The sequence below is a fragment of the Acinonyx jubatus genome, chromosome D4 (genome assembly GCF_027475565.1).
Source record: "Acinonyx jubatus isolate Ajub_Pintada_27869175 chromosome D4, VMU_Ajub_asm_v1.0, whole genome shotgun sequence".
NCBI lineage: Eukaryota > Metazoa > Chordata > Mammalia > Carnivora > Felidae > Acinonyx > Acinonyx jubatus.
This window is the reverse complement of record NC_069391.1, coordinates 60814133-60828167: the sequence shown is the minus strand read 5'-3', so window position 1 is coordinate 60828167 and position 14035 is coordinate 60814133. Positions and strand designations below refer to the sequence as shown.

General features: G+C 35.5%; 1 protein-coding gene across 24 annotated transcripts in view; it reads left to right on the top strand.

Annotated features, from left to right (window-relative positions):
• KDM4C (lysine demethylase 4C) overlaps positions 1-14035 on the top strand; it is a 425929-nt gene that overhangs the window by 282061 nt on the left and 129833 nt on the right. For all 24 annotated transcript variants that reach the window (XR_008291191.1, XR_003416491.2, XM_027047047.2 and 21 more), the window contains one exon: positions 11679-11734. Coding sequence is in view for 22 of the 24 variants with exons in the window: in XM_027047047.2 (XP_026902848.1) it covers positions 11679-11734 (56 nt within the window). In the remaining 2 variants the exon portion in view is untranslated. The remainder of the gene's footprint in view (positions 1-11678; positions 11735-14035) is intronic.

The window sequence follows — 14035 nt, the reverse complement described above, 5'->3', positions numbered from 1 at the left end:
TTCAACATTTCCATACAACACCCAGTGCTCACCACTACAGGTGCCCTCCTTAATACCCACAACCTATTTCACCCATCCCTCTGGTAACCAACAATTTGTTCTTTATAGTTAAAAGTCTTTTTCTTGGTTTGTGTCCCTTTTTTTCCCCCCACTTTGTTAATTTGTTTCATTTCTTAAATTCCACATAGAGTGAAATCATATGGTATTTATCTTTCTCCAACTGACTTATTTCACTTAACATTTCTTACTTCTGCTCTTGAACCTTTATTGTCTGCTGTCAACACAGCTATTGGGATGACCCAATTAAAATGTAATTCAGATGATGTCCTTGCTGTACTCAAACCTTATAGTGCCTTGCCATCTCAGAATAAATTTGTTGCCTTTTTTCATGGCCTGTGAAGTCTTGTCAGTTATTCCCCCTTTTAAATTTCTGATCACCTTTCCTATTAGAAAAGGCCAAAATTTTCTGGCATCACCTTCCCTTTGATAATTCCATGGCCTGCTCTCATAGCACTTAACATCCTCTACCATCTAAATAATGTCCTGATTTAGCTTGTCTGCTGTCCCAGCAGAAGGTAAGTTCATTGAGGGTGGGATCTTTATCATTCACTGCTGTTGCCCAGTGCTTAGAACATGACAATTAACCAATATTTGTTGAATGAATATATGTTTTCACTTATGGTACAAAATCAATGTGGGCATTTAAATTGGAGAATTCACTTACTAGTGTGAAATTCACGAGCCTGTGGAATTTCCATTCAGAAGATACCAGCAGAAAACCAGTCATGTAATTTCCTTAATCACTTAGAATTCATGCCCATCCTGTCCTTTTGTGAGATCCCATCCTCTTCTCAGCTCTGATAAATGAGCCACATCTCCAGAAATGGTTCTTCCATGTTTTGTTGATCAGCACTTTGTAAACTAGCTTTCCGTTAATGTGATTAATTACTCTTTGTTTTCCCAGCTCAGGCAACCCTATTTTATGGTTTTGCATTTCTGTTATGAACATGTCAGATAAATAAGGGTGTAGGGAGGTACTTCAATTTTGTAGTTTTTCTATAGCATTGAAAATTGGCTTTAGTGGCACTTATAGATATGTCAGCTAAAATGAGAGCTTCTTATGAGGCAGCTTGAGAATGTTGGTATTGGCATTTCTTTAACTGAAGTTTTATAGAAGAGCCATTGGAACGTGATTTCCCTCTACCACAAATAATGAACAACTGTGACAGCTGTATTATAACAATGTCCTTCTCACCATTATTGTTAATGTTGTGTCAGCACTTTGATTATAAACACTCTTTTTCATAGTTTAATAACTGAGCTATTAAGAAACCATTTCATGTAGTAAATGGGTATACTTGCTGTTCATTGCAGTGGTGATTTTTTATAAAACCAAATTTAAAAAATACTTGGTAATGCTAGAAGGGGATTTTTGTGAATGCTGTTAGGTGAGGGAAAGGGATCCAAGCAAGAGAGGTGCAATGTTCAGTATATGATCTGAATTTGTACTTTTTCATTCAGCTTTTAGCTGCCCTGGGGTGGGGGGATAAGTATAACAGAATGGCTCTTTTGATGCTGTACTTGAGAGACAGGAATTAGAGCTGTCTTATAGATTAACCATGTTGTGACAGACATTTTAGTATTTGTTTTGTTTTAGGAGACATTGGTTCACTAGCAATATATCTAAATCTTTATAATAGTGAGTCATTTTATATTGGGTGTTGTTGTTCCTGGAAAAGGCATGCTCATTAAACATGAGATAAAACAAGGCTGGCAATGAGCCCTGAATACTGAATTTTATTTATTTATTTTGTACTCTGGGTATTTCCAGAGGTTAGACTGGAAAGAAGTTTCAATATACTGAAAGACTGTAGAAGAAATCATAATGTTCAGTTAAAATTTTCATTTAAGTAAAAAAAAAATAGGATACACCTCCACAGTTACATTAATTTTAAATTGCACATGTTTAATAGGAAAGAGGTTAAATTTCCTTGTCTGTGGGTTTTCTCTTTTTTTAATTATTGTGATTATTTTTTTATTTTATTTAAATCCAGGTTAGTTAACATATAGTGTAATGGTTTCAGGAGTAGAATTTAGTGATTCATCACTTACATTCAACACCCAGTGCTCATCCCAACAAATGCCCTCCTTAATGCCCATCACCCACCTAGTCCAACCCCCCAACCACATCCCCTCCAGCAACCCTCAGTTTGTTCTCTGTATTTAAGAGTCTCTAATGGTTTACCTCCCTCTCTGTTTTTATCTCAGTTTTCCTTCCCTTCCCATGTGTTCATCTGTTTTGTTTCTTTAATTCCACATATGAATGAAATCATATGGTATTTGTCTTTCTTTGACTAACTTTACTTAGCATAATACATTCCAGTTCTATTCACATTGTTGCAAATGACAAGATTTCATTCTTTTAGATCACTGAGTAATATTCCATTGTATAATACTATATCACGTCTTTTTTTTTAAATGTTTATTTTTGAGAGAGAGAGAGACAGCAAGAGAGAGGGAGAGAGCACATGAGGGGTGGGGGGAGGCAGAGAGAGAGAAAGGGAGACAGAACCCAAAGCAGGCTCTGCACTGTCAGCCAGAGTTGGACACCCAGACACCCCTATACCATATCTTCTTTATTCATTCATCAGTCGATGGACATTTGTGCTCTTTCCATAATTTGTCTGTTGTTGATTTGTCACGCTATAAACATTGTACCCCTTCAAATTAGCATTTTTGTATCCTTTATATAAATAGGAGTACAATTGCTGGGTCATAGGGTACCTTGGGTCATAGGGTAGCTCAATTTTTCATTTTTTGAGGAACCTCATTGCTGTTTTCCACAGTGGCTGTACCAGTTTGCACCAGTGCAGAAGTCTTCCCCTTTCTCCTCATCCTTGTCAACATATGTTGTTTCCTGAGTTGTTAATTTTAGCCATTCTGACAGGCGTGAGTTGGTATCTCATTGTGTCTTTTGCCCATTTCCTCACTGGATTATTTGTTTTTTGGGTGTTGAGTTGGCTAAATTCTTCATAGATTTTGGATTCTAACCCTTTATCTGATGTCATGTGCAAACATCTTCTCCCATTCTGTTAGTTGTCTTTTAGTTTTGCTGATTGTTTCCTTCTCTGTGCAGGAGCTTTTTATCTTGGTGAGGTTCCAATAGTTCATGTTTGCTTTTGTTTCTCTTGCCTCCAGAAACACGTGTAGAAAGAAGTAGCTATGGCTGAGATCAAAGAAGTTGTTTCCTGTTTTCTCCTCTAGGATTTCGATTTGTTCCTGTCTTATGTTTCAAGGTCTTTCATCCATTTTGAGTTTAGTATTGTGTATGGTGTAGAAAGTGGTTCAGGTTCATTCTTCTGCATGTCGCTGTCCAGTTTTCCCAATATCATTTGCTGAAGATACTGTCCTTTTTCCATTGGATATTCTTTCCTGCTTTGTCAGATATTAGTTTGGCATATATTTGGGGGTCCATTTCTGGGGTCTCTGTTCTGTTCCACTGATCTATGTGTCTGTTCTTGTGCCAGTACCATACTATCTTGATGATTATAGCTTTGTAATACAGCTTGAAGTCTAGAATTGTGATGCCTCCAGCTTTGGTTTTCTTTATCAACATTGCTTTGGCTATTCAAGGTCTTTTGTGGTTCCATACAAATTTTAGGATTGTTTGTTCTAGCTTTGTGAAGAATGCTGGTGTTATTTTGATGGGGATTGCATTGAGTATATAGATTGATTTGGGTGGCTTTTCTTTTTTTGGTATGAGAGTACTAAACATTGTTAGGAAAGTTTCCCATTCCCAATACTCTCGAATTCTGAACTCTTTTTTAAACAAAACTACTCATACTGTTTTGTCGGTTGAGCTTTCAGATCTTTTCTATACATACATTAATGTAATGGCTTACTTCTCTTGGGGAACCCAAACGGTATCAGTTTAATGTACCTTCGTGTTTTCATTTCATTGTGTCATTCTTAGTCACTCAATATGTATGGATTTACCAGACCTTTTTCATTGATACTTTAAATTTCAATCTTGATTCTATTCTTATTTTAAAAATCTAAGCATTACAAGTAAAATGTAAGCAATTGACAAGGCCAGTTCCTCCCAGAAGTAATTGTTTTCTCAGTTATGAACAGAAATAGATGATTGTACATTCTTCCTGCTGCACAGATATAAATGTTTATCTAAGATAGATTCTAAGAAGTTGAATTGCTGATTCATACTTCATGTGCATTTAAAATTTTGATTGATAATGCCAAATTCCTCTCCAAATCCACCATAAAATCTTATATACCCCCCCAACCCATATGTTTTCTGATGTAAAAATCTGAAGTTATATCTCATTATTTCATTTTTCACCCTTTATTCTTGAAGTTGGGTATCTTTCTGTGTTTATTGTCAGTGAAGAGTCTTTGAATCTTTTGTCTGTTTTTCAAAAGTGTGGGTTTTTACAAAATACTTTCTGGATAGCAGTCTTTGTTTTATATTGGAAATATTTTTTGTCTTATCATCTTAGGTTAATTTATTTATTAGTATGTTATTTATCCTTCAGAATGTTAAAATGTTGATATAGTCAGAATTTACTAATCTTTCCAATATGCCTTTTATCTTTTAAATGTTATATTAAGGAGTCATATTTATTCTAAATACATCAATATATTTGCCTACAATTCATTTTAATACTTTTATATGTCTGTTTTGTTTTTGAGTTTAGATTAGTAAATCAATTGTAATTTATTTTTATGATTCAGAGATGGATACTCTCTCTTTGGCTCTGTTTCTCTCTCTCTCTCTCACACACACACACACACATACACACACACACACACACACACACACACTTCAGTATTCAGTTGAATACATTGTTGAATAGTTTGTGGTATTGATTTTTGGTTATTTAGCTCTTTGTTTTTTCTAATTTTCTGTTACTAAGAGTGATCTATTTAACATTCTTCAAGTTTTTTAACAATATTTTTTGGTTATAGAATTTTTACATTGTTTTTAAAAATCTAATTTGTCATTTATTTATAGTCTCTTACTTACATTTCTAATACCCGCATTAAAATTTAAAACATGCTAAAGTACTTATTTTATATCTTGTGCCTATGATTATTATATATCTATCTATCTGATTCTACATTTTATTTATTCTGCTCATGGAATCATGTTTTCTTGCATGGCTTTTGAGTTTTGATTGTGAGCATATTAACCCTTAGAATTTAATATCTGGGAATTTTTTGTGACCTTTGTTATGGGTGGTGACTGAAAATCATAATTTTCACTTCAAAATTATCACAACCCACCTTCCAGTAATATCACCCTACTTTATGAGCAATGTAAGAACTTTACAGTAGTGTGATTTCATTAAACTTCTTTCCCTTTATGATCTTATCTTACATTTACCATTACATACATTAAAGTCTACAACATTGTTATTTTTGTTTGAAACAGTCAAGTCTTCTTATGAAACTTATAGTCTCTGTCTCTCTCTCTTTGTATCTTTGTGTTTTGAAAATACAAAACATTTATTTTATATTTACCCATATATTTATTCTTTTTTGGTGTTCTTCGTTCTTTTGTGCCAATCCGTGGTTCAGGCTGGTGTCATTTTCCTTCATTCTTTCAAATTTTTTGTCTCTATTTTTTATTTTTTATTTTCTCTTTATTTTCAAAGAATATTTCCTTGGAAATGAATTCCAGATTGCCAGCTTTTTTTTTTTTTTTTAGTATTTTATAGATATTGTTCCATTGCCACTTTTCTGGTCAGATATCAAATGTAATTCATAGAGTTTACTGAATATGTCTTTTTTCTTGTGCTTCTAAGAATATGTTCTTTATATTTGGTTATCACAATTTTGACTACTGTATATTTAGATGTGTTTTCTTTATATTTATCTCTTGGGATTTGCTGGGCATCTTGAATCTGTGGGTTCACCTTTTTTTTTTTTTTTTTTTTTTACCACTTTTGGAAAGTTTTCTACCGTCTTCTCTTCCAGTATTTCTTGTCATCTACTCTCTCTTTCCTCTCCTTCTCAGTCTCCACTTATACGGAAATGGAACAGGTTATTTTCCTTTAGATCTCTATTCCTCCTCCTAACTGTTATTATTCCTTCTATTTCCTATTCAAGTCTTTAAAGCCATTTAAGTTTTACTCTCACAATTCCAGTCTGTTTGGAAATCTATTGAATTCAACATTATTGATGTCATTTTTTTTATTTCTACCATTTACACTTTTAAAAATAGTTTCTATGACTTTGCTAAAATATTTCTCTCTTCACATATGTTGTCTTTTTCATTAGCTCCTTTAGCATTTTGAACATACCAGTATGAAACTCTCCATCTGATCATTCCAGTATCTTGTTCATTTTTTGTGTCTGATTTTATTGATTCTTTCCTTTCTTGATTGTAAATCATCTTCTTGTTTTTTTAGTGTACCATGTGCTTTTCTTGATTATGTGCTGGATGTTTTGTCTGTAGCAACTGATATTAATATTATTTCCATAAAGGACATGGCCTTTTGTCTGTCAGTTTTCTACAGTAGTAGTAAGTCAGTCTGATTTGTAGGTTGAGCTGGGTTTGAGCTTTGTTTCAACTTTAGTTTGATTCAGTCTACTCTATTTTGAGATGTTTTGAGGATAGGATTGGGATTTTCCCTTCAGCATGTCTGTTCTCTGAGCACTGTGGAAACTCTAGCTTCTGTTGGCTTTTCGTAACTGAGTTGACAGCTTTTAGAACTATAGAAGATCTTTCCTTGCTTTAGAGCCTAGCTGCCTGGATTTGAGGTTCCTGGAGAGTTTTCTTTTCTCTCCAGTTCTACTTCTTGCATTTTGCACCTCATGAGAATTATTAATGACAGATCTATATTTTGTTCCCTGCTAAACCACTGTACCCAGATAATTCACTGGCAATGTTATGTATAAGTTGTCTAGAAGCACAATTAACTTTTCACATATGTAACCACTGTTCTTGTCTTTATTGTGTGTTTGTGGAATGCTTTACATTTATTAACTCACTTAGGGAAGTAGCATTTTTCCCACCCTTTTACAGATAAGATATCTGAGGCAAGGTCATACCACTAGTAAATGACAGAACTGTGATTTGAACCCTGACTGTCTGCACCTTATTAAACCTCAGGATATGGCCTGGCTCTCTAGTGTTACTGTTGTTCCTCTCAGTTAAGTTGGATTCATGTAGCCCAGACTACTTGAAATGTTGTTTTTTCCTAAAATGGTATCATTTTTCAAAGGAAGGAGTGGAGATAAATTTAATGATCTTATACCAGTGAGAAGCTTTATTTTCTAGATTAATGAAACAAGTGGGAATACAAATTGTTATTTGATACATGCTACTGTAGTTCAATTTTTTATGATAGGTGTTCTTTCGAGGGTATTAGTTAAAATATGAATTCTTAGTCATTTGTAGAAATGAGGAAATGGGGACTTGATTATACCCTTTATCATTTTCTTCTTCATAGTATGGTTAAGTACACATCTGTCTTCTCCCTTCCTAAACTGTGAGTTTCCCAGGGCAGGCATAGTTCCCTGTTTACTTGGGCACTCTACTTTGAAATCTCGTGCCTTGCCTTGTACTTACAGGCAGAGGATGCTGGAGAAAAAGGTCATGGGCATGTGCTCAGGAAGGCCTGAGTTTGAACCCCAGTTACTCCCTTTGCTGGTTGGAACACTATAGCTTGGGCCAAATCCAGCTCACTGCCAAGTTTTGTAAATAACACTGTTATTGGAATACAACTAGACCCATTTGTTTACATATTGCCCTCCAATGTCAGAGTTTAGTTACAACTCTGTAGTTGTGCAAAGCCTGAATTAGTAAATATCTGGCCATTTACAGATATTGGATGGCTCCTGGATTGGATGGTTTTAGGCAAGTTACTTAATCTCTTGAATCTTAGTTTCCTCATAAATGAAGTGGGATATAAATTACCTAATAAGTTCATGTTAAGGAAGGGAGGTAAAGTATATGATGTTTCCGACATGGTATATCTGGAGTGAATTAGGCCTTTAATTAGCCTTTATTCTTCTAATTGAAAATACTTATTATTGATAACCAGTTTAATAAATCAGGGTCCTGAAGGACTCTATCACTCTGCATTCATTCAATCCTTTTCCTGAATTAAAAGATGAGCGATACTAGAACAATTGGTATATTTGGTAGGTGTGAACCTTTTATGTAGCTCAGGTATTGTATGGATTCTTAAGAAAACTTGCACTACTTTTTAGCTAAGGATGTTAATCCTTATTAATCCCTATTAAATTTTAGAATTATCAATTTAGTTTCCTGACAATAAAGTACTATTTAGAAAAGGAAAGAAATGTTAAAAAGTGTCCATTCTGATATTGCCCTTTATTGGGTTATAAACATAGGCATTTAGGGCAAGTTCATTCACGAATGAATGAATTGACAAATTGACATGTTTGTGCTGTGACAAATCAGCTAGTTTGCACCATGTGAGTGATGGTTCACAATGACATAACTGGATATGACTTTTTTCTTTTCCTACTTATTTTTTCAAAATTGAGTGAATTAAATAGAAACCATGATATCATATATATCATGTAAATAATATAAATAACTAACTGGCTAGGAATATTTTTCTCTTTTACTAAGAAAGATGATTTTTCAGGTAAATTGTGACAAAAAGAACTCCATGTCAAATCATTGTTTCTTAAGTCCATGTTAAGTTACCAAAGCCCGCAGCTTTCCTTTCCTTAGTGCTCCAGTATGTGAAAATGATCTTTGCAGTTTTTTAAACCTTTGGTAATTTTCAAGATTTTCACTCTGCCCTATTTTGCCATTTTCTCATTTATTTAACAAATTCATCTGGAAGATGTACTCTTTATTGGGCATTGTAATAGAGAAAGAGTAACCTGACAGATATTTCCACAGCACTCATTGAGCTTACAGTTTAGTGAGGAGAGCAAAATGAATTCAACAAATAATTAAAAAGAGTAATGAGTGAGAAGTAACTGGGCCAGGAAACTAGGAGAGCCTTCTTTGAGGAATCAACATTGAGGTTGAGATATCAAGGATGTGTTCAGTGTAATTAATAAAGACATAGATAGAATAGTACAGAGCAAGGGTGGACAAGGTCTAGGCCTGACGATCCTGGCCCTTTGGAATGATGTTAAGTCCTGAGAAGCATTCAAACCCATTCTGGTTAGTTCTTCACTGACCTGGAGTGGCTGTTGCAGTAAAGTAGGTCTGCTTGAAGGGCACTGGGGGTATCAACTAATGTGGCAGCAGTGATGGTGGAGAGAGGAGGATGTGTTTGGACATGGGATCGACAGAACTCAAGTGATTAGATCTAGGATGAGAGGAAAATTATGGCTTCCAGCATGAGCTAGAAAGGTACATGGTGCCACTGATGGGAAACAGTGGCGAGTTGAGGAGACGTGAGTTCATTTTTGCATGTGTCTTTGAGATGCCTGTCGAGTGTTAGCCAGACATTCCAGGAAATTAATGTTTGAGTCACTCACCAGCCTTTTGAGAGTCAAGGTAGTGGATCAGATGCCCAGCAAGTAGATGTGGATAAGAAGTAAATGGGAACTCTTACAAAAATTACAGTGTTTAAGGAGTGTGGAAGAGATGGCTGTTAAAGGAAGCACAGGATCAGCTAGAGATGGAGAAGGACAGTGAGGGGTGTGTAGGGTCATAGAAACCACAGGTAGAAATTGTCAGGTATGCTTCACATACCTGTGTTGAATGCCGCTTAGAGGTCAGGTGAACCAGGGGCTTGGAATTATCCGTTAGATTTTGTGACACGGAGGTCACTGGTAACCCCAGAAAGAACTAGTTCTATATTGTGGCGAGTGGAAGCCTTCTCAGCTTCACTTAAAATCGAGTCTATCTGTTTTGTTTGAGAGGACGCTTTCCTCCCAGTGTGGTAGTGTGCTGCAGTGCGTGCCCCTTTCCGGGATCCTCTTCAGGTGCTTTAAAGCAGTTGCCATGCTGCTTTGCTGTATTTAACTCTGCTAATGTGTCCCTTTAGGCTTCTTCTCACTACTAGTTTCATTCATCAGAACTCTTACGCTCTTAGTGTCTGAGCTCCGCACCCTCCACAGCCCTCTTTTGCCACATTCCCACTTCAATACTGGCATTTTTTAATATTCAATGAAAATATTTTACCTCATGTTTTGTTTTCATTTTCGTTTTCTCTCTCTGTAGAAAGTGTATTGAAATGCTGGAAAAATAGTTAAAATCAGTAATGTTTTATGAAATTGTTTTTGAATATTTTAGATATTGAATAATTTGAACTAGTAATATTCGGACTGAACTATTACTTTTAACGTGTGTTTCATCAAAACCATTATGTCAAAGGCCTCTAGAATCTGGCTTTGTTATGGAGAAAATCCATCAAGTTATCTCCTTGAGCTGGGTTTATACTGGATTCAGATGTATATACACATGGCAGCTTTTGCTGCTCTGAACCTTTAATAATAACCCAGGAAATTTCAAATAGATGTTTAGAGGCTTTCCAGACCCACAAACCCATTGAACATTTCTGGTTGTTTGCCTTTTTTGCTGCCTGTTAGGAGTTATACAGGTATATTGATTCTCCTGAGTTGTTTTGGTATTTCGCTAGTCAGAAAAATTAAAGCTATGGAGTTTGACATCCCGGTATTAATAGTAGATGAGTTAAAGGGATTTCCTGTAAATTAGGCAAAGCTGTCAACATTAGTTAAAGAAGATCACCTTGGAGAACAGATAAAGAGATTTTATATATATAGTGTGGAGAGGGGAAAAACCCAAAATAACCCATAGTTATTTTTAAAAACTTATTAATGCAGTAAATTGAAAGGACATCTATTAATGCCTGAGGTTGAAAATTTTAAAAGTTACTTAGGTATTTAATTTAAAAATTATAGGTCAGCAAAAGGCTGACCCTGGCCCTGTTTTCTCATGGACTTTTTCACAGAGTTTTAGTGAGAAATGATAAAGTTTGTATTTGTGGTAAAGGGAGTCCTCTTCAAGTGAAACAGTCTATGCCAATCTAAGATATACAAAAGTGCCCAAAATAGAAACTTAGGTGGGGAGGAGACATTTCATGGCACTTTCTTCTGAAGGGGGTGGATAGCCTGTTTATCAGTACAATTTTTGCAATACCGTTTGCCCACAGAAAGACCCAAATGATATTTTTGTGAAAAGAGTACCTTTTAAAAAGAGCTTTCTGCTAATCCTTATATCGAATGGAGCCTGCCAATACTCTATTTTGTAGCTATCCTGTATACACGAACGGATTCCCAGAGCACAAGAGAACTCAGTCATATGTACATTCTCTGTTCTATAATTCTAGTACATACTGTCTAGTCTGTCAAGTGCTGTGTGTCACAGCTTTCCCCCAAGGATGGCAATGAACATGATACCAGGGTAATAATGGTTCCCTCTAGGATATATCTGTTTCTGTCTGTCTGTCTGCCTGTCTGTCTATTGATCTCTAGAGAGAGAGAACATTTTTGTGTGTACCCTCACTTTTTACCCTCTCTTTTTCCCTTCCTTTCTTGAACTGCTTAGAGATAGCCATTATGAAGTTCCTGATGGCTTTAATTTCAAAATAAAAAGGTGGAATTTATGGGAATATTTACATATATAGTAATGATGTCTGTTAAATGGGTGTGATAATTGTGTGTTTTTTTTGTTTGTTTGTTTGTTTTTTTTGTCCTAGGAGTGCTGTCTCTGCAATTTGAGAGGGGGTGCTCTTAAGGAAACGAAGAACAATAAGTGAGTAATGTGTTAATTGTGTTCAATTTCATTGTTTCCTTCTGCTGTCTAGAATGTTGAACCTCAGTGTGGACTGTTTGCTTTACCTCTCATTATTGGACACATTGTTCCAGAACTTTTGCTGTCCAGATCTGAAGTTGAGATTCTGTGCATGTCTTCGGAGACCATTCATTACTGAAAGCACAGCACATTCCCCTCTGCTGGACAAAGGTGGTCTTGCTTCTCTCCATGTCTCTGACACTGATGAAGGATAACCCCTCTTTTACTGATGGCGTTTTTAAAATGAAGGCAGCCCATGTCATCTAGGTATCATTGGGATCCTAGTGTTTAATATGATAAATCCTATTAGTCTAATAGAACAAATGTGCCTGAAAACAGTGAAATCTGTTGCCTTCAGATAAATAAAATCAATCATAGTCATAACATTTAAACAAAATTATTTGCTTTTAAAACCAAATTAACAAGAAAGTGTGTATACTAAAATAGAAACACAGGGAGAAAACATTAATTTTAAGATACAAAGGATTGGAGAACATGAAGAGAATCTTGAAAGAGTAATAAGTGAACATAAGAGAAAGGCAATCTGGTTTTTAATGTGGTTATTGAAACATATTTTTTGCATGAGTATTATTTTCATGACCCAATTTTAGTATTGAAAGTGGGGACAAAGCATATTAAAGGTTCCTTTGGTAATAGGAATATGTAGAAATGGTAGAGGCAGGGGCACCTGGGTAGCTCAGTCAGTTAAGCGTCCAACTTCAGCTCAGGTCATGATCTCACAGTTTGTGAATTTGAGACCCATGTTGGGCTCTGGGCTGACAGCTCAGAGTCTGGAACCTGCTTTGGATTCTGTGTCTCCATATCTCTCTCTGCCCCTCCCCTGCTCAGGCTCTCTCTCTCTCCCAAAAATAAACAAACATTTAAAATAGTTAAAAAAAAACAAAAACAAAAAGAAAACGAAAAAGTAGAGGCAGAGGTTGTAAGCTGGCATTAAAGGGTCAAATCCAACCCCAAGGTATGTTTTAGTTGACTGACACACAATTTTATAAATTTGATCTAAATTTTAGAAGTTGATAGATTTTATATAAAAATCCAGATATTTATCTGTACTTGAAATATAATTGTGCATCTCTAAATGGCAATAACATGTTGGGATGAGAACCTGGCCTCAATAGGACAGATGCTCCCCAGGTTACCATCATTTACCAGTACACGTATATTTGCTCACCTCCTGCCTGGCCCTGTAGGCACTAGAGTTGAGACCCCTGGTGTAATGTAATGATTGAATTAGCATTAACTATGTGCATGTGCACTTGTTTCTGATTGCTTCTAAGGAAGAGTAAAGGCATTCATCATTCCTATGTTGATAAATTTCAGTCTATTAGACTTAATATTTGCTTGATTTTAGATCTTCCTCTTTCACAGTCTTAGTTAATGTGATTGGTAAGGTACTAAAAAGTGTTGCTAGGTCTAGGGTATTGAACAAATCATGCAGACTGTTAGATGATTTAGGTGGTTCCTATAAAGACAAAGGTGATAAGAACTTCTCTTCCTACCCATGGGCCAGGACAAAAGGGAATAATGTGTACTATAGAATTATAATATTTATTTAGATTTGAAAGAATGCCCTGATGGGGTGGACACTTGTCCTTTCTCTCTTGGTCTTTAAAGGCAGAATGGAGTCTGAGTGACATACTACTCTTTGACTTATAAATGGGCTGATGGATGTGGTAATTCCTTCAAGGTGTCTTTAAACCTTAAGAGTCTTTATTTTTACTTGGGGCATAACATTTATGACAAACTAAATAGTGTTAATGGGGACATTTTTCTGGAGTAATTCAGAATTTGAGAGGAGATACTAGGATTTAAGTAGGAAGTGAGAGAACCAGCTAATTTCATTCCTCCTTATCTTGGGTTCCTTTGGTTATAGTTCGATTGAAATGAGAAACAATTTAATTAAAGACTTAGTACTAATTCTCTTAGAAAACTTTACTATTCTAATTTTCATGACACTTGTATTATGTAAAAGATTATATGCTCTATCCAATTCATACCTTTTATTAATTGAACTAATCCTTTGCCACATACTGATTTGCTTAAGTATATTAAACACCTGTTATATTTTAGTACTAAATGAAATAGCAGCCCTACATTTCAGTATTTTGCAGATCCAGTGTAGAAAAATACCATATATTGATAGGATCAAGTCTCAGTCTTCACCCCACTCTACAGGTTGCAATTGTGGGCAGGTGTGGTACTGAATCTATCCGGGTATCACCTGATAGGTTTAAAATTCAGAGT